This window comes from Acomys russatus, chromosome 10, assembly GCF_903995435.1.
Source record: "Acomys russatus chromosome 10, mAcoRus1.1, whole genome shotgun sequence".
Lineage (NCBI taxonomy): Eukaryota > Metazoa > Chordata > Mammalia > Rodentia > Muridae > Acomys > Acomys russatus.
The window spans coordinates 48,859,762-48,881,972 of record NC_067146.1 but is presented as its reverse complement, the minus strand read 5'-3'; the positions used below and the strand labels follow the sequence as shown (position 1 = coordinate 48,881,972).

Sequence of the window (22,211 nt, the reverse complement as noted above, 5' to 3'; positions counted from 1 at the left end):
CAATATTTTGAATATTGAAATTCTATCGTGAAGGCTAGTAGTGGGGTCCTTCCCAGCATGCATAAGGACTTGAATATATATTCCTTGTATCTCAAGAGCACAACAGTAGCAAAGAATCATGTCTTTTCTATTTGATATCACAATCTTCTCTTTGTAAAGACAATTGGGTATATGTACCTGAATATCCATGCACATTCACACACAGATACACTCAAACGTATAACAACAAACTTCATATTATAAAAGATTAGAAGATGGCGAGGAGGCAAAGGAGATGGCTAACCAAACTGGCTGCCGTGCCAGCAGAAGGACCAGACTTGGGATCATCTGCACCTGTATAAATGTTGGGCATGATGATGGGCATCTCCAGCCCAATGCTTGGGGTAACAGAGACAAGAAGATGTGGGGGGCTCTCTGTCCAAATCTGTCATCTCTAAGTTAAGCGAGAGACCGTGTCTCAAAAAATAAGGTGAGGAGCAATAAAGAAAATCACCAGGCTAGCTAGGATCTCCATACAAGCAAACAAGGGCAATTCTCTCTCTCTCTCTCTCTCTCTCTCTCTCTCTCTCTCTCTCTCTCTCTCTCTCTCTCTCTCTCTCTCTCTCTCTCTCACACACACACACACACACACACAGAAAAACACACACGCACACACACACATGTGCATGCATCATATATACTCACGGAAAATAAATCTTAAAAACATAAAAATGTAACAAAAAGCTAATAATCCTTTAGAGAATGTAAAAGACTGACCTGGTGTTATGACTACGCCATTTCCATTGACCACAGGCCTTTCCTCCTCCTCTTCCTCGGGAGGTTCTATACTTGCTTTCTCCATGTTGCTCACTGATTTATTTCTCTTCCGTTTCCCTTCAGCACTTGGAGTAGCTCCCGGAAGGATCTGGTCTGTTACATTTAATAATAATGGTGCTGGTTCAGCTGGAGGCTTTGGGGTGCCGTAGTAGTTGTCTGCAAAAGATATCCAAACATTCTATAGTCAAATCTTTCTTCTACATGTTCGTGGTTTTTAAAGAACCAAAATTATATAAATTTGTATTCTATTTATCCACCAATTCATACATTGCTCATATATATGGCTTTATAAACGTATATATCTTTATTTCTATTTTACTGGAACTCAGTGTATAAGAAAAAGACCTATGTTAAGTGTCATCTTTGTGCGTCTTAATGTATTGTGCTTTCTTTTTTATTTTTATATTTTTCAATTTTTAAATTAATTTATTCAGATGACAACTCAATTGTTCTCCCATCACTTGTATCCTCCCATTCTTCCCTCCCTCCCCCCCCCACCCTATTCCTGTTACATCATTCTGTCAAGGCCAAGGGTGCTTCATTTTCATCTCACTCGAGAGGGGCTGTGGCTAGTGTCCTGCCCCAGAGCTGCACTTCCGCGCCAGGTCCTTGGCTCCCGTGACTGCAGTGACCTGACCCTCTCATTATTCTTTAGATTATCATGGCTCTTTTCTCATAGCCCCAGTATCAGACAGTGAAGATTTTATTAAGAAAAAACCCAAATTCTTATTGTTTGTTTGTTTGTAAACCTAGGACACACTTACCGTTTAACATGTTAATGAATAGTGTGTGGGTCATATCCACACCCAATTTTCTCCTCTTAAAAGCATACTTATTTTTATAATAAAAAGGTGGCATACAGCAGTCACACATTAAATGTCGGTTAAATAATGCAATTATATGTTTGCCTTTGCATGGTCAAGGCAAATCATTTGAAATGTTTAAAACTGTGATGGCAAAGGACATAGGTATTCCCTTGAGAAATCATTTTCAAATTTTGGCTACCTGTGTTGGTGTATCTAGTCAACTGAGTAATTGCTGGGCTCCTGTATTCAGTTATTAAAGTCTTTCTTGGTACTGACTGTGCACGCAAGCATCCCACTGCATGTTTGAGAAACTCTGAAGATTGCAATAAGATCTTCATCTTACAAGATGCCTAATAATCTGGAGTGCAAGATCAGATTTGACATCATGTAGGTAATCATTGAAATGGAAAACGGGAGCAGGTCCTGAACAAAGACAGAAGAGAAAGGGAGGACAGGTGCCTGTCTGCATAGGTTACTGAAGTCACCTTGGAAAGCAGCCTGCTGGGAGAAGACAGCTCTTAAAGTTGAAGACACTGGGTTTAGCTGAGTCTTCCCGTGACATGGTAATTAAAGCGAATTAATTAGCCTCAGCAAGGCTCAGTTTCCTTATGTGTAAACAGGGAAGAAGAAGAATCGCTGGGGATTCCAAGAAGCTGAAAGCTTCAGAAGAAGGAGTGCAGTGGGAATCCCAGTTCCGGGTAGAAGCTGTAGGGGCAGTCTGTGTGGCGGACATTGACAGTCCAAAGAGTCTGCAGCTTAATTCCTACAGGTGACCGCAGCAGCAGCCCTGTGGGAACTCATCTCAGGAACCCCTGGTTTCTTCTTCCTTCCAGCTTAGTTTACTTAAGCCTCAGGCTTTTGCTGATCAGAACCACCCACAATTCGGGGCGGGCCTTTCCTTTCAGTTGATCACATGCCCATCACCCCACCCTGATCTCCAAGTCATCGTTTTGTCCATTTTACATTGACAACCAAGTTTAATCCTCACCACCTCCCTCTACTGAAATCAAAGTGGGGTAGACATTTTGTCTGCCTTGGCAGACAGTAAGGTCCTGGCAATGTTGGGCAAGCAGAAATAACACAAGCCCTATCTGCAAGTCTTCCGCGTTGGGTTGTTGTTAAGATAAAGCGGGTGTATATTGTGAAGAGCTTCATGAACTGTAAAATTGCACTGTTTTTTTTTAATGCTGATGAAGCCCCATGCTGGGATGAATTGAGACAAAGTTGCAAAGAACAACCATGCCACTAATGCTGCCGTTCCCATTCACAGACACTCAGATATTTCAGAATAATTTTCTTTGTTAAGTGATTCTTCCGTGTGTAGGCCTTTCTAAACAGAGGTCTGAGAAGATGATATTCATTCTGCTATGGATTACTTTTGATGTTAGTGTCTTCCATGTTCTTAGATATACACAGGAATACTATATAGATTTTTCTCCATGTATTTTTAACTTACACTATTTTTAGGTAAATTACTTCTTAGTAATTAAAAATGAATGCATATACCGGCTAAAAATATTAAATAACAGATCTGCTGAACCTATATCATTAAATAATTACATCTATTGGTATTATATGATTGTAAATTATGTAGTAACATTCTTTTACTACACTTAGTTTTATGAAACCACATGTGAGTTTAAATGCTACATGTGCATCTATATTAATTATTAGTTAAGGTATTAAGATGATCATCGTTAGAAAAATAGCAGCTTGTAAAAGGTAACAACATAATCCGTATATTTACCACACTAGAAAAATATAATTTGTGGAGAAGAAGCTATCACACCAAACTAGGATTTTATTGTATTGCTTAAGAAACACCTGGACCAGGAGAGGAAGATCAGCAGAACAGAGGACAGCTGGAGAGCTAAGCCACTGAGAGATTCTACAGTAAGCATATACCATCCCCTATACAGTGACAAAATGAGCCCGTGAAAAAATAAAGCACCATGTCCTCAGAAAAAAATTAAACCATCAATGGTTTTAAAGAGTAATACAAAACTATTATCCCACCAAGAATGAGGTGACTTTATGTATATTACCAGTATTTAGAGAACCTAAGATCTCAACACACAAATAACCCCCCCACACACAATAACGCAGTGCTTAGTGGCATAGTTTTTGGTGAGATAAATCTGATTTTGAATCTGTTTCCCCCAAACTGGGTTCTTATTTATAGGCTTAAATCCATCCAGTTAAAACAACTAGTCACAGAAACAACTATAAACTGGGCATGGTGATGTGCTCGGGGTGTATCTTCCATCAGAGGCTGAGGTGGAGAAATGAGTGAGCCAATGAGTTCAAGACCAGAGTTGGGAACAAGGTAATATCCTGTCTCAAAAGCAACATTTTTTTTAAAGCAACTATAACCACCATAACTATCATTCTTGGCCAGACTACTAGTGCAATCTAAAAAGCCAGAAACTTTAATAGACATTCTGCTTATGAACTCTTGATTCAAATGGGTCTCAGAATGACTTCCCCACAGTGACGTTGCAAAGATTAGTGATCATTTATGTAATAATAAAGTAGCATGGCAGCATCGGGTTAAATGCTGGAGATACCCTGACTACTATTGGCATCTAGTTATCTTGAAGCCCTAAGAAATTAAGCAATTCCACTCCACTACACATGAAGTAGGTAAAAAAAAATTTATACCTGTCAGATTTCAGAACTTTACCACTTTCAAAATATTGCATGGCCACTACAGGGGAAAATAGTTGGGAAGCAATTTTTTTCAAAGCCACAGAGAAGAGTACCCATTCCAAAAGAGAAAGGCAAGTTTGCTACTATGCCGTGCAGTGGGAATCATAAATAATCTTTGTTTCTTCCCTCACCTAAAATTAAGTGTGTACACACTTTGGGGGGAAAGGATGGGAGTGTGAACTGTCTTTATAAGGAATGTCCTCTACATCAGCTGTTTCAGTGAGCTTTAAAATCAAATTCCTTTGATTTGCTGTGACCACAAAATGTTATGTAAAATCATTCATTTGATTCTGCCCCTCTAGGATATCTGTAAACTTGCATAGTCTTATTTAATCAACGCCTGGAAAATAAAAGTGACAACTGTGTAAGGAAACCAATTGATTTCTCAGCTAAATATTTATGTATGAATACTTTTTAACCCATAAAAATGTGTGTGTAAAAGAGTGAAATGAGATAAAACTTGAATAAAAGAAACAGAATATAAAATGCCAGCAATGTGTTTTACCACATCAAACTCTTTACTAAATGCCCACTAAGATTTGGCAGTCTCAACTCATGAGTTGCAGAGGTGGTGAGGGCAGAAACAGACTACCTTGCTGTTAACTCAACTGGCCTCAAGAAGAGTTTGCAAAGCCAAACTCTAACCCACCACAGGCATATCCATGCCACAGTCATGCAGAAGAGATGGAGTCAGCTTTCTCGGTAACGGGCTAGTACCTGAAGAGCACTGTGGACTAGCTGCCTTTCTGCATCTGACACAGCAACCTGTCCACAGAGCTTTAGGATAATGATTTTAAATTAATGTCATTGTCATCTTGCTTTTTTTGTTCACAGTATCTAACAAGTGAGGCCTGTGTGGGGAAGAAGCAGGAAACTATGTCAGTGAATCTCATGCTGTTCTGGTTTAAGGGTTGTAGAAGCTAAAATGATATTTCCTGAGATGCAGCACATTTGCTTTGCTTTTCAATTCGCATATGACAGGAGGGAAAGGTGCTTAAAACTAGGTATGAGGAACTGTAGACGTACGAGAAGTAAATTAACCACCTTGAAACAGTTTTTCTAACATTCCTTCCCAAATAAACCACACTTCCTAATTTGCTTAACTTTTCACTTTAAGTTGTAGATTTGGGTGTTAATTCTATTGTTTCAGTCTTCTAGGTATGTAATAACATGTAGCAAATGACTGTAGATCATTTCACATGGTACTCAAGTAGAGACAGAATTTTCAAACATGTTAATTTTCATCCAAGTTATCTTAAACATTATAGTAATACACACACACACACACACACACACACACACACACAGAGAGAGAGAGAGAGAGAGAGAGAGAGAGAGAGAGAGAGAGAGAGAGAGAGAGAGAGAGGGAGAGAGATTTTCAATGTTTTCATTCTAGTTTGGATAGTGGCTTTCTACAAGAAATATGGATTCCTACAGGAATTAGAGCCATTCATAGGACACAGACAGACCAGTACTGGGCTTCAGGATGTGCCTGTGTGAAGGGGATCAGTTATTAGGAACCTCATCTCAGTTTTATAAATGGAAAAATTGGTTGATATTTGTCTTTCTCAATGGTCTCTGGACAGGTTTACTCTGATAATAAATAGAGTGGTTCAGAGTTTCAGGCTCAAGTATGAAAAAGCTTGCCCAAGGATAATAAACAGTTCTCTCTCTCTCTCTCTCTCTCTCTCTCTCTCTATATATATATATATATATATATATATATATATATATATATATATATATATACAACACACACACACACACACACACACACACACACACACACACACACACACATATATATATATATATATATATTTTTTTTTTTTTAATTCACTTTACATCCTGGCCATAGCCCGATCCCTCCTCTCCAAGTCACTCTTCCCTCTCACTTCCTTCCCTCCCCTATTCATCAGAAAAGGGGTTTCCCCCCTTCCAACCCACCCCAGCTCATCAAGTCATATCAGGACTATGCCTGTCCTCTTCCCCTGTGGCCTGGCAAGGCAGTCCTACCAGGGGGTAGTGATCAAAAAGCTGGCATCAAAGTCCATATCAGAAACATTAACATCCCCCACTCCCTAATTAGAGGACCCACATGAAGCCTGAGCTGCCCATTTACTACACCTGTGTAGGGGGCCTAGGTCCAGTCCATACATGGTCCTTGGTTGGTGTTTCAGTCTCTGCAAGCCCCTGTGGACCCTGGTTATGTTGGTCTTCTTGTGGAGCTCCTGTCATGCCCAGGTCCTCCCTGCCCCAAATTTCCTTAAGACTCTCTACACATCACCCACTGTTTGGTTGTGAGTCTCAGGATCTGTTTCAAACCACTGCTCGGTGAAGCCTCTCAGAGGACAACTCTGCTAGGCTCCTTTCTGCAAGCATAGCAAAGTATCATTAATAGTGTCAGGGGTTGGCTCTCTACCATAGGGTAGGTCTTGGGTTGGGCCAGGCATTGATTGGACAGTCCCTCAATCTCTGCTTTATCTGCTCTATCTTTATCCCTGTACATTTTGTAGAGAGGGTAAATTTTGGGTTGAAGTTTTTTTTGGGTGGGTTGGTTTTCCCTTCCCTCTACTAGGACTCTTGTCTAGTTAGAGGATGTCCTTCAGTCACTATGGACCCCGCTACTAGGAGTCTCTGCCAGAGTTACCCTCATATTCTCCTAGGAGTCTACCGTGACTTAGGTCTCTAGCTCATCACAGAGATGCCCCTGCCCACAGTTTTTCTTTTCTCTGCCCTCTGTCTTCCCACTCCACTCTTCCCAGGTCTGCTTTCCACCCTTCCACCTCTCTGTGCTCCCTCTCCTGCCTTGTTCCGTCTCTTCAATCTCTATCTATGTCTTTTCTATTTCTCCTTCTGAGTGACATTTGAGCATCTTCCATTGCATCCTCCTGGTTACTTATTTTCTTTGGGATGAGTGATTATTTCAATTCATACCAGAGACTTAGATTTGCATTGCTAGTTATGAGACAAACTTGAGCTTCAATATATGCTTAGCATAAGATTGTAATGAAGACTAACTTCAAAGTGGTACCCGAATCATCATGTGATACGAGGTATGGGAAGAATTACTGTCACATGGCTCCAGCCAGCCAGTAAGGAGATCTGGCGGTAACTGCAGAGTCACGCTTTCTAACTTGCCAGAAACTGAGACCAAAAAGTCTCACTTCAGAATGCCTTTTTGAAACTATCTTGAAGTTACAAAATAGGCTATGATGCTCAGATTTAGGGCTGAAAACAATAACCTTTCATTTTCTCCCCATGTGACACATAGTCTAGAGAACGAAGCAAGAGAAATCCTAAACATGAACGCGAAGGGCCATTTGTCTTGAGAGGAAATTGTCAATCGTACACATGTCAGGAATAGGAATATTATGCAAACCATTATATTATGGCCATTAGGAAAACAACAGGATCCTTTGAAAACTCAACATTAAGTGTACATTATACAAAACGTAAGCATTGCTGTTTTACATGTAGGATTGAATTATTCTATGAAATAATTCACAGTCCCAATAATTTTAACATATGAATATCAAATTCATTTAAAAATCACACACATGCTGGTTTCACACTGCATTTGACAGGTATTTTGAATGCTATCAGATTCCCTCTGTACTGCATATATGTCATACAGATGATTAAATGTACCAGATGTTCTCTGAAGCTTGTTTATAAGAACTCAGTGGTTACTTTGAATACATATGCATGTGTTTGAGTCAGGAATATTTTATAAGGAGAGCATAGATAGCTACAGATAGCCTAGGGTGTCAGCTCATTCATTTAAAGGATATAAGATACTATTTTCTTTAGGGAAGCTTTTCTTCGTGTAATATAGAAAAGTTCAGAACATTTCATATATGTAACACACTATAACAAAAAAGTATAACCAGGGAAGGCTTGAGGAACAGAAAGAAGTCATGAATGAATTTTCAATGTCAAATATGTACCTTTCAAGAGAAACCATTTGAATATTTATGATACTATAAAAATTGAAGCACAGTTCATAGACGTTCCCTATTTAAATAATATCAAACCCCTCATGGGAGTATTTTCTAGTAAGGATATTGTGAGTCAGAAATAAGAGATACACATATAATGTTACATTTATGGTATTCACATTGAAAAATTCAAAAGTTGAAAATAATTTTACTAATTTACTTTACCTAGTTTATCTGAAACAGCATTTCAATACACAATAACACAAAGTTATTAACAGAAGCATGCTTTTCTTTTCTCATAATGTGTCTCTAAGGCCCAATGTAAAGTTTCTCCTATCTGCACATTATAATTTGGAAACTCCACTTCATGTGCTTAGTGCCTACATGCAAAAGGTGGCCCGAGATTAACAATATGGCCTTAGAAAACCCTGTCACTGAATAACAAAATAGACTCTACATAATTACTTGAGAAACCCAATTCTTTTCTCTTTTCTTTTTTTTATTTAATTAATTTATTCAGATTACAGCTCAATAGTTATCCCATCCCTTGTATCTTCCCGTTCCTCCCTCCCTCCCTCCCGCTTTCACCCTCTTCCCCTGCCCTATGTCTGTGACCGAGGGGGACCTCCTCCCCCACTATATGGTCACAGGTTATCAAGTCTCATCTTGTTCATTGGCTAGATCTGAGAAGGGGTTAAATGTTTACTGCATTTATTGTCCTTGGTTGGTGCAGTAGTTTGAGCAGAACCCCTGGGCCCAGATCTGCCCATCATGATGTTCTTCTTGTAGGTTTCTAGGACCCTCTGGATCCTTCTGGAGAAACCCAGTTTTCCTAAAAGCAACAAGTTGCAAGTCTGTGTTTTAAAATATCCCAGAAGTCATGTCACAAGTCATGATAATAATCTTAGGTGGTGTTCAATGGAACATCTCCAACTGCGTTTCTATTCTGAGAATGTGTAAAATACTAAATACATGATGCGTTTTCCTTTGTAAAACTCGTCTGTCCTACTTCCTGACTATCAATTTTATCCTACCTGGCAATTTTCACTTTTAATTTTATTATCAAGATGTAGGCGACAATGTGAAAAGAAATCGATGAGTGTTTCAAGTAATAACCTATCCATAGACTTTGGTGTGTTTGTGTTTGTTTACAAACAGGATTAATGGTTGTTCTTTGTAATTTTTGTAACTCATATAGAGGAATTGCTGACTATCACAAATAGCCCAAGAGCAAAGGCTTACTCAGGATGCTACACCATCCCTTTTGTGCTGCATGATGTCAATCATGTCCCGTTTCTTCAGCCTCCACAGGAAGAGTGCTCAGTAGAACCAGTTTATGGGACCCTCCCATCTGTCTACTAGCTTCATGTCTCATGCTCTCCTCAAACAACCCTTTTTTATCCCATCATTTCTTCCTTTCTTTTTTCTTTTTCTTTTGAAAAATATGTGTAACTAGGTTTTACATGCATATATATTTGTGTGCCACGTGCACAAAGTGTCCCCAGAGGCCAGAAGGCATTAAGTCCATGAAACTGGAATTACACAGCTGTGAGCCATCCTCTGGTCATTGGGAATGAAACCTGGACCCTCTGGTAGGTAAGTGATCATCACTATAAATTGCCCAGTATCATCCTAATCCCTATAGCAGACAACTTGCAGGGGACAGTCCTCCCACTCAGTCCTTACTCCCTAAGGACTCCACTGAAGCTCCAGCAGACCAACTGTCCTCCTTCCTGTAGGCCCCTCAACTGTGTGTGGTCCCAGTTCTCCCCTGCCCCCTAGCACCCTGCTCCCACCTGTGTCTGCTAGCCCATCCCCATTCCTTGGTATTAGCCCACAGTTTCTGAGAAGACATCCTACCCGGGATCCCCAATATGTGACCAATAGCACAGGATCTTTCTCCCATGCAAGAACAGATACTAACACAGAAGACACAAAGAACAAACAAGATCTGAGACAACTCAGTGAGTAAGAATACACATGCTGTGAAAGCAGGAAGACATAAGTTCACATCCACACTGCCCACATAAAAGAAGGGCCTGACAAGCATGCCTGTGATCTCAGCACCCGGGATGGAGACAGCAGGATCTCAGGTTTGAAGTGACACCCTGGCAACAAGTAATGTGGAATATGGTAGGGGAGACTTGTTTCTTTTTTTCTAGATTATGCCTCATATAGCCCAGGCTGATCATGAACTTGTTATATAGCAAAGGCTGTCCTTGACATCAAATCTTACCTCCTCTATTTACCAAATATGAGATTCCAGGAATGAGATATCATTGCTGGTGAAATTTTTAATTTTTTTCTCTGTTTATGACGTTATAGTATCTTCTGTGTTTCGCTAAGTTACAATTTTACCCCTCTGGCAGACCAATTTAAATGAACAGACCCACAAATAAAATCAGTTCCATAATACTTGGACTTTAACAGTTTTAAGCAGTCTAATCTCAAAGATTAATCAAAGAGTTTGGAAAGCAACTAGTCAAAAACTTGTGAGATGTGTTTCTCAGAGGAGCTCTTGGCGGTTTTTAAAATCACCACAGGCATGCTTGCTAGTCAGGAAGAGATGACAACTACTTCAGGGAATGTAAGCAGGATGTCCAGCCTTGAGAATGAAATCGTTTACAATTCCAACTAAAAACAGATTACTACGCACGCATAGCTTTTAAGTAGAACCCTATGCATTCGTATTAGTGAAGACATTTCCCCATGCTTGGTGGGCTGATGAGAAAAGAGCATTCCTTGCATGGCTGTGCTGCATAAATAAGAAAGTAGAAACAAAATTTCAGTGAAATATTAATGAATAGTTTACCAATTTTGGCAGATTCCAGAAAGAATGATCTCAATTACATTCCTGTCCTCAAAACTTAAAGGAACTGGAATTTCTAAGGACAATATTATATTTCCTACATGAAATTGATGGGTTTTTGTCACATGTCTATCTCTTTGTGGTGACATTAACACATTAGGAGCCCACCCAGATTTTCTGTTGGCACTCTCATAACTGCCATTCCTGGGGGCGTTTCTGATTAATCTTATGTAGATTGTTGGTTAATGACTAAAGACATCTGTCAAATACTTCATCTTGATTCTTCAGCTGGTAATAAAAGTTTCAGAAACAATTACAAAAAATGTTACTTTCACTTGGGGAAGTTGAGAGGTTCTGTAGTGTGGCCCAATGGGAAGAGTTCTCTACAAAGTCTGAGGACCTGGGTTGTAAGGGAGGTTGGTTCCACTTCCAGCCTCCTACAAGACCATGGTTTCCACACCAAAGTGCTTTGAACTCTAGGTTTCTGGTTTGTGAAGTTACAGAATTGGATCTTATCTCAAAAATACTTATTTCTGAAATGCTGTAATAAAAAATAAGTAGTGCAATGGCAACAGTTATATTTGTCTACATACCAAAATGTTAGGATAAAATTAACCAAAAGCAAACATTTTAATTACTTTAGGACCTAGACTCATAGTTCCTTGAGATAAATACGGATGACTGCCATTTGACTCTATTGTGATACTTCTCTGCTCATCCCTTTTGGGAAAGTGGTTGTGGCTAAAGACTTTCTGTTTTTATTCCAAGTCTTTCATTTGTATATATCTTTGCAGGTGAATTAGAAAGTTCCTAAGTATATTCCCTGTAACATACAACTACTTTGTGGAAGGTCATATGTGAACAATTTCAAATTTATATCTTTGGTCATGTGACACTTGAAATGGTCTACATATATTTAACGTGACATTTTCATTGCCATCACCCTGTGATCTATCCTTAACCAGAAACATGGTTAAACTGGATGGCAAGCCAGATGAGGAAGCATTAGTTTGTACAATAACAAAAAATCCCACAAGTAACTCCCAAAACAAAGGAAAATACAAGTTTTTGGTATCTAACCAAAGGCTTTTCCTTCATGAGGTTAACAAGTCTGAGTCAATATGCATACTATCTATGAAAATGAATCCCATAAAAAGAAAATGCTATTAGCACTAATAAACTTTTACATCATAGACATCATTAGTTCTTCAAAGAAATATATTTTATTCAGATACATCATGCTTTATTTATTGTATTTTTCCTTTTATACAATCCTTGTCATTCTATAATAAATTATGAAAGTTCCAAAAATAAATTTTCATTATTGATATGTAGAAGAAAATATAGGTAAAAAGCCCAACAAACAAAACCCCGAGAGGACCAGGGATATAGCTCAATGTTAGCAAACCAGCTTCTCATGCACAAAAACAATGGATTTGTGAAAAATTATGAATAAAAAGAAAGTAAAAAAAAATAAGGAGGAGGAGGTTGTTCATACTTGTCATGAAAATGGCAAAGTTCTGCTATGATCCTTAGGTAAATACCGGCACACAGCCATACAAACATGGCCATCTACACTTGCTTGGTATCTAAGAAGACACAACAACAACATAATAATCACATGTTATACCTGGCTTTGGAGAACTTAAACTTTGGCTGATTTGAATATTGTTGCCCTGTAAGTATGACATTCATGCTCCTGTTGAAAATTCAATCCATAGAAAAGAAGTAAAACAGCTTAATAGTGAGTTTTGCAATGACTATATGTAAAAATGATGCTATCTGTTACATAATATTATAATTTTTAAAACCTCTTTATAAAGTTAAAATTACAAAACAGTCTAGTAGCATATAAGTATACGAATATACAAATATATTATATAACATATACATATAACATTATGTATATGAAGATATGTAAATATATGTCTTTTTTATATTATACATTATATAAATATATATCTCTACATATAATTATATAGTTCATTGTATAAATTATAAATCATTATGTTATACATTCAGTTGTATAAATATATAATATAATAAAGTGAATAGCGGTGTGAATAAGAATCGATCTCACTGTCTGGGGTAGCAATAGACATTTGATAGCAATCTGCTTAGTTAGGGAGGAGAAAGTCCAAATGACACAAGAAGTATAGAGCCCCAAACTGGTTGACTTTGTCAGTGAAAACTGTACGAGGCTTCCCTTTGAGAAATTTTTATCAAAGTTCAAACTAAACTCTGAGAAAATCAAGTGGTTATATTTTCAGAACATTAAGAAGAATCTTAAAGAGGAAAAAAATATTAAAGTAAATCGTTCCCAACCAAGACTGATCAAAAAGAGCCTGAGTTTGTATGTGTCTTGAAATGTCCTTAATTCTGCATCAGTTTAAGAGAATAATGCTAGATGTAGCAGTCTTGTTAGGCAGCTATTTACTTTGCAGGCATGAAACACACCATTCCACACGTTCCATGATATTAGGGTGGCAACAAACAACCTGATGTTATTCTGAGATGTTTTCCTTTGTGAATTAGTATTTTCTCTCACAACTTTTAATGTTTATTCTTTTGTGTTTTTGTTACTTTGCAAAATTTGGAAACAGGTTCAATCCCAGGCATGTATATATGGATTTTAACCGCCTTTTTCATTTTGATGTTCATTTCTTTCCCCAGGCTTGGTAAATTTTCCACTGCAATTGTACTGAACAGTTTCTCTATGCTTTTAGTTCTAATTTCAGCCTCTTCTTCGTATTGAATTTTGGGCTTAGTGTATTTATTATATCATAGATCTTCTGAAAGTTGTGAGGCTCATTAGCTTCCTTGAAAAAAAATCAGAAAAGAAATTTAAAACTTTCCAAAATCAAATGAAAATGATGGCAGAACTAGAAATTTGGGATACATATATCCGAGGTACATCTAAGAGGAATGTTTACAAGTGTGATGGCACTAGAAAATCAAAGTGACATCAAATAAATAACCTAATAGTGCAGCACTTATATTAGAAAAAAGAAAACACCGAACTTTGAAACAGTATAGGTCAAGAAAATAATAAGTATCAGGTCAGATATTAATGAAATTGGTAGAAAAAGGCAAAGAGTTGACATGAAAAAAATAAATAACATGAACATAAAGTTACTAGTGACTTCTTGGTAGGTGGAGGCAAGTGGCTGGATGTGAGTTCGAGGCCAGCCTAATCTACAAAGCAAGTCCAGGACAGCCAAAGCTACACAGAGAAACCCTGTCTTGAAAAATCAAAACAAAACAAACAAAACCAAACAACAACAAAGAATGAACATGTGCATCCTTGTTAGTGTTCATCTTGCTCTCCACACTTAATACAGTCTAGGATTTCTTGCCTAGGATTGATACTGCCCTTCACAATGAAAGTTTTAAGATACTTAAGGCAGAAATTAAAGAAAACCAGAAAGGATAGAAGGGCCTTCCATGATCATCAATTGGCAGAATAATGTAATTATTATTTTAATGAATTAAATTATACATAAATTGTAACTAAAATTGTAAAAATGGTCAAATTGTAGAAAATTATCTACAGATTTACAAAATTCCCACCAAAATTCCAATGACATTCTTCACAGAACTAGAAAAAAATAATCTATTCCAAAATTCATGTGGATGCACAAAAGAATTTGAGTAGCTAAAGCAATGCTAAGCACAAAGAACAAAACCTGAAGGAACCTTTATATGAAACTGTAGTAACCACAGCAACAAAACCAGCATGGCTCAAAAGCCACCAAGCCAATAGAATGGAGTAAGAAGAATAGATAGCAGTGGTCACCTAATCTTTGAGAATGTTTTTTAAATCATCCATTGGGAAAACAAAGGTGCCTCTTCAGCAAATAAGGCTATTGGTAATTGGATATACACACACAGAAAAATGACATGGGTTCTCCATATCTCACCCCTCAAGAAAGTCAAATAAGAAACACCTTTCAGGTAGCCCGGCTGGTGAAGAGGTGATTGGTGGTCTCAGCAGAGAAGAGGTCAGACAGATGTATGAGAGCAGCGGCCTTCCCAAAGAGGAAATCCAAGAGAATGAGGATTTTGGAATTGTATGCTAATGATCCTGAGTTTGCAGCTTTTGTGAGAGAGCATCAAATGACTTTAAAAAATTTATTCTTCTAGGGGATCCAAGATGGCGGCGAGCAGTGTGGACCGCGTTTGGAGGCTCCAGTGAACAATTCAGGGAATTGCACAGATTTCTGAGCCAGGAGCACCGAGGTCCCAACACCACGGCAGTGGGAGTGCTCCATGGTTCGGAGGGACCAGGGTGCAGAGGACCTGCATGCCCCTGCACCGGGGAGGAGTGTGGATTTTTTCTGATCGGAGCGGCAGCAGCAGAGGCAGAGGCAGCAGCACCAGAAGCACCAGTGGTATCAGCAGCACCAGCGGCACCAGCGGAAGTGGCTGAGGTTTGCAGCTCATAGCCTTCCGGTGGAGGCGATTGGTGTGGTGGCCGGTGGGAGTTGCTGTGGCAGAGGGGACTCTGGGCAGGATTTGGGTCTCATGGTGCCTTCAGACCCAGACTGGACTCCGTGGACAGTTCGGCCCCAGAGTCCCTGGTTCTGGCCCAGCCCAGCAAGCAATTCTGCCCGAGGCACTAACTCAGCACAGCCACAGCTCCCCTGCTGTGGCACAGGCTTAGTGGAGCGCTCAGTTCCGCCTTAGGCACCACCTCAGCTCAGTGGCAGCTTCCCTGCAGTGACACAGTCTGGGCGGAGCACTTAGTTCCACCATTGGCGCTGGCTCAGCGCAGCCGCAGTTCTCTTGCTGTGACGCAGCCTGGACAGAACGCTCGGTTCCACCAGCTCTAAGACTCCGGTTGGACATAGTGTGCAGTTTGAATGCAGAATTCCTGGCTGAGATTGGTGGACAGTTCGTGCCCTGAGTAAGTAACTGACCACAGCACGCACTTTGGGCCAAAAGCCCCTAGCTGAGCTTGGTGCGTAATCCTAGCCCAAAAATTCTGGCTGGACCCGGTGTGCATTTTTGGGCCCAGAATCCCTAGCTGAGCTCGGCAGACGGTTCAGGCCCTGAGAATCTAGCTGAGTTCAGCCTGTGGTCCGGGCCCAGTGTTCCTGGCTGGACTTGGCAGGGGACACAGAAGGCTGTGGATACCTTGGCCTGACCCAACGCTCATTCAGAGACCCAGAATGATCGCACGACCCATAACACATGGGAGCTGAAAATCACTGGCTGTGAGAGTCCAAAACAATAGGGCTAACCTCCTAACATCCACACCAGTGAAGCAGTAGGGCTCCCAGCCTAGGGAAAACTTGAGAAAACAAGTGAATCTATCATCAGATTCCCTCCATCCAACTCTGAAAGCTACCCAACAAAAACAAAGACGGCAAGATGTCTAAAGGACAGCGAAAAAGCATACGCAAAAAAAACCAAAACAACATGGCATCTCCAGTTGCCAGCTATCCCAAAGAAAACAACCCAGAGAACTCAAATACAACAGAAATACAAGAAAATGACCTCAAATCCTTAGTAATGAGGATGGTAATGGAGGAAACAAATAAAATTCGTAATCAAATGCAGGAAGATGTAGACAAACAGGTGAGAGACATAAAAGAAGCACATAAAGTGGAACGTGAAAAATTTCAGGAATATACAAACAATCATATGAAAGAAATGAAAAAGTCAGTTCAAGATCTGAAAATGAAAATGGATTCAATGATAAACACACAGACAGAAGAAAAACGAGAATGTGAGACCTCAGAGAAGAAGGCAAGCAACACAGAGGTGAGCTTTTCTAAAAGACTCCAAGAGATGGAAGAACAAATCTCAGGTCTAGAAGATACAATCACAGATCTTGAAACAATCATTAAAAAAAGGCCAAATCTGGAAAACTCCTGACACAAAACATCCAAGAGATTAAGGACACCATGAAAAGAGGAAATTTGAGAATAGGCATTGAAGAAAGAGAAGATATCAGATTCCAAGGCCCAGAAACTATTCTACACAAAATCACAGAAGAAAATTTCCCCAATCTAAAGAAAGAGATGCCTATAAACATATAAGAGGCCTACAGAACACCAAATAGAATTGACCAGAAAAGAAAAACTGCCCACCACATAATAATCAAAACACAAAACATGCAGAACAAAGAAAAAATATTAAAAGCTGCAAGGGAAAAGGGCCAAATAACATATAATGGTACACCTATCAGAATTACACCCGACTTCTCAGCAAAGACCATAAAAGCCAGAAGGGCCTGGACAGAGATCCTGCAAACCCTAAGAGACCACAGATGCCAGGCCAGACTACTTTACCCAGCAAAACTATCAATAAACATTGATGGAGAAAACAAAATATTCCATGACAAAAACAAATTCAAACAGTACCTATCCACAAATCCAGCTTTACAGAAGGTACTAGAAGGAAAACTCCATTCCAAAGGGTCAAGCTACAACCAAAACTACCCAGGAAATAGATAACTATTCCATGGCAAAAACACAACTACACAAACGCTCGACTGGAAACAACATTAAAATTAAGACTCTTAACAGTCACTGGTCATTAATATCTCTCAACATCAATGGCCTCAATTCTCTAATAAAAAGACACAGACTAATTGAATGGGTACATAAACAAGAATCAACATTTTTCTGCATTCAAGAAACATATCTCACCCATAATGAAAGGCATTACCTCAGGGTAAAAGGTTGGAAAAAAATATTCCAAGCAAATGGTCACAAGAAGCAAGCAGGCGTAGCCATTTTAGTATCGAACAAAATAGACTTTCTACCAAAATTAATCAAAAGGGATGAGGAAGGACACTTCATACTCATCAAAGGTAAAGTCAACCAAGATGACATCATAATTCTGAACATCTATGCTCCCAATGCAAGGGCACCCACATTTGTAAAAGATCTGCTAAAAAAGCTTAAACAACACATCGATCCCCACACAATAATAGTGGGAGACTTCAACACCCCACTCTCACTGAAGGATAAGTCATGGAAACAGAAACTAAGCCGAGAAACAACATCATTAACCAATGCCATGGGTCAAATGGATCTAACAGATATCTATAGAACCTTTCACACAAACAAGAAAGAATATACCTTCTTCTCTGCACCCCATGGAACCTTCTCGAAAACCGATCACATCGTAGGTCACAAAGCAAGCCTCAATAGATACAAGAGGATTGAAATAATACCTTGTATCCTATCAGATCACCATGCTCTTAGGCTGCAATTCAACAACAACAGAAATAACAAAAAGCCTATACGTACGTGGAAACTAAACAACTCTCTGCTAAATGACACCTGGGTCAGCGAAGAAATAAAGAAAGAAATCAAGGAGTTTCTGAAATTCAATGAAAATGAAGAAACAACATATCCAAATTTGTGGGATACATTGAAAGCAGTGCTAAGAGGAAAATTCATAGCACTAAGTGCCTTTAAAAAGAAATTGGAAACATCGCACATAAGCATCTTAACGACACAACTGAAAGCCCTAGAAAAAAAAGAAGCAGAAACACCCAAGAGGAGTAGACGCCTGGAAATAATCAAACTCAGGGCTGAAATTAACAAATTAGAAACTAAGAAAACAGTCCAAAGAATCAACAAAACCAAAAGCTGGTTCTTTGAGAAAATCAAGAAGATACACAGACCGTTAGCCAAAGTAACTAAAAGGCAGAGAGACAGTATTGAAATCAACAAAATCAGAAATGAAAAGGGAGACATAACAACAGATTCAAAGAATCATAAGATCCTACTTTGAAGGCATATACGCCAAAAAATTTGAAAATCTAAGGGAATGGATGATTTTCTTGATCAATTTCACTTGCCAAAGTTGAGTGAAGAACAGATAAACAAGCTAAATAGTCCCATTTCCCCTACAGAAATAGAAGCAATCATCGACGGTCTCCCAACCAAAAAAAAGCCCAGGGCCAGATGGTTTCAGTGCAGAATTCTACCAGACCTTCAAGGGCGAGCTAATACCTATACTCTTCAAGCTACTCCAAAAGATAGAAATGGATGGAAAATTACCAAATTCATTCTATGAAGCCATAGTCTCATTGATACCTAAACCTCACAAGGCTCAACAAAGCAAGAGAATTTCAGAGCAATTTCTCTTATGAACATCGATGCAAAAATACTAAATAAAATACTTGCAAAACAAATACAAGAACACCCAAAGATATCATTCATCATGACCAAGAAGGCTTCATTCCAGGCATGCAGGGATGGTTTCATATATGGAAATCCATTAATGTAATCCACCATATAAACAAACTGAAAATAAAAAAACACACGATCATCTCTTTGGATGCAGAGAAAGCATTTGATAAAATTCAACACTTATTCATGTTTAAAGTTTTAGAGAGATCGGGGATACAAGGCACTTTCCTCAACATAATAAAGGCTATATACAGCAAGCCAATAGCCAAAATCAAAGTAAATGGTGAGATACTCAAGGAAATTCCTCTCAAATCGGGAACAAGGCAAGGCTGCCCACTCTCTCCATATCTCTTCAATATAGTACTCGAAGTTCTAGCCAGAGCAATAAGACAACAAAAGGAGATCAAGGGTATCCAAATGGGAAAGGAGGAAGTCAAATTATCCCTATTTGCAGATGATATGATAGTGTACATAAGTGACCCTCAAAATTCCACCAGAGAACTCCTAAAGCTGATAAACACCTTCAGCAAATTGGCTGGATACAAAATTAACTCAAAAAAGTCTGTAGCCTTCCTATACACAAATGACAAGCTTGCAGAGGAAGAAATTAGGAAAACCACACCCTTCACATTAGCCACAAGCAATATAAAATATCTAGGAGTTACCCTAACTAAGCAAGTGAAGGACTTGTATGAAAAAAATTTCAAAACTCTGAAGAAAGAGATTGAAGATGACCTGAGAAGATGGCATGATCTTCCTTGCTCATGGATCGGGAGAATTAACATAGTAAAAATGGCCATCCTACCAAAAGCAATCTACAGATTCAATGCAATCCCTATCAAAATAACTACACAATTTTTTAAAGACATTGAAAGTTCAATTCTGAACTTCATATGGAAAAACAAAAAACCCAGAATAGCTAAAACAATCTTGTACAATAAAAGATGCTCCGGAGGAATCTCCATACCTGATCTCAAACTGTACTATAAAGCAATAGTACTTAAAACAGCATGGTACTGGCACAGCAACAGGCTGGTTGATCAGTGGAATCGAATCGAAGACCCAGATATGAATCCACACACATATGGTCACTTGATTTTTGACAAAGAAGCCAAATCCATTCAATGGAAAAAGGATAGCATCTTCAACAAATGGTGCTGGTCTAACTGGAGGTCTATGTGTAAAAAAATGAAACTGGACTCATATTTGTCACCTTGCACAAAACTCAAATCCAAGTGGATTAAAGACCTCAACATAAAACCAGAGACACTAAGTCACTTAGAGGAAAAAGTGGGGAAGAGCCTGGAACATATTGGCACAGGAGACAACTTCCTGAACAGAACACCAACAGCCCAGGCCTTAATGTCAACATTTAATAAATGGGACCTCATGAGGCTGAGAAGCTTCTGTAAGGCAGGAGACACTGTCAAGAGAACAAAGCGACAGCCTACAGACTGGGAAAAGATCTTCACCAACCCTACATCTGACAAAGGTCTAATATCCAAAATATATAAAGAACTCAAGAAATTAAACACCACCAAACCGAATAACCCAATTGAGAAATGGGGCTTGGAACTAAACAGAGAATTTTCAACAGAGGAATATCAAATGGCTGAGAAACACTTAAAAAAATGCTCAACCTCCTTAGTCATCAGGAAAATGCAAATCAAAACAACTCTGAGATTCCATCTTACACCCATCAGAATGGCTAAGATCAAAAATTCAAGTGACACCACATGCTGGCGAGGATGTGGGGAGAGAGGAACACTCCTTCATTGCTGGTGGGAATGCAAACTAGTACAGCCACTTTGGAAATCTATCTGGTGCTATCTCAGAAAAATGGGAATAGGGCTTCCTCAAGACCCAGCTATTCCACTCCTTGGAATATACCCAGAAGATGCTCCAGCACACAACAAGAAAATTTGCTCAACCATGTTCATAGCAGCCTTATTCATAATAGCCAGAACCTGGAAACAGCCTAAGTGTCCCTCAGTAGAAGAGTGGATAAAGAAACTGTGGTACATATACACTATGGAATACTACTCAGCTATTAAAAACAAGGAATTCCCGAAATTTGTGGACAAATGGATTGAGCTAGAAATGATCATAATGAGTTAGTTAACCCAAAAGCAGAAAGAATCAAATGGTATATACTCACTTATATCTGCATATTAGCCCAAGGGACATGTCCCATGAAAGCCTTCCCTTAACAGGAAACTTGCACAGAGGGGAAGACATCCTATTGGGACTCTAAATGAGAGATGCATGGGAGAATAGCAAAATAAGAGGATCCAGAGGGTCCTAGAAACCTACAGGTAGAACATTATGATAGGCAGATTTGGGCCCAGGGGTCCCGCTCAAACTAAGGCACCAGCCAAGGACAATACAGGTGGTAAACTTTAAACCCCTTCCCAGATCTAGCCAATGGTCAGAACATTCTCCACAGTTGAGTGGAGAGTGTGATATGACTTTCTCACGTACTCTGGTGCCTCACATTTGACCATATCCTGGAAGGGCATACCTGGTGGCACTCAGAGGAAGGACAGCAGGTTGCCAAGAAGAGACTTGATACCCTATGAGAATATACAGGGGGAGGTAATCCCCCTCAGCAACAGTCATAGGGGAGGGGAATAATGGAAAAATGTGGGGGGGGGGGGAAGAATGGGAGGATTCAAGGGATGGGATAAACATTGAGATATAACAAGAATATATTAATAAAAAAAAAAAAAGACCTTTCAGCTCTTAAAAACGTGGAGAAAAATGTAGCCAGGTAGTTCAAGATATACACATGATCAAGGACTTAATATAAAGAACTGAAGAAAACCATTTTAATTATAAGAATTATAATAAATGAGGTCCAATGAAGTTCAAAATCTTCTCCACTACAAAGGAAACAATTGGCAAAGCAAAGAGACCCCTTATAGACTGAGAGAGAATTTTTCGCAAGCATAGGGGGCTAATATATATGAAGCAAGCC

The 22,211-nt window shown here is 39.1% G+C and overlaps 1 protein-coding gene across 5 annotated transcripts in view; it reads right to left on the bottom strand.

Moving 5' to 3' along the window:
- Nucleotides 1–22,211, bottom strand: part of Magi2 (membrane associated guanylate kinase, WW and PDZ domain containing 2) — a 1,455,764-nt gene that overhangs the window by 486,909 nt on the left and 946,644 nt on the right. For all 5 annotated transcript variants that reach the window (XM_051152089.1, XM_051152090.1, XM_051152091.1 and 2 more), the window contains exon 4: nucleotides 757–972. In XM_051152089.1, the coding sequence (XP_051008046.1) occupies nucleotides 757–972 (216 nt within the window). The remainder of the gene's footprint in view (nucleotides 1–756; nucleotides 973–22,211) is intronic.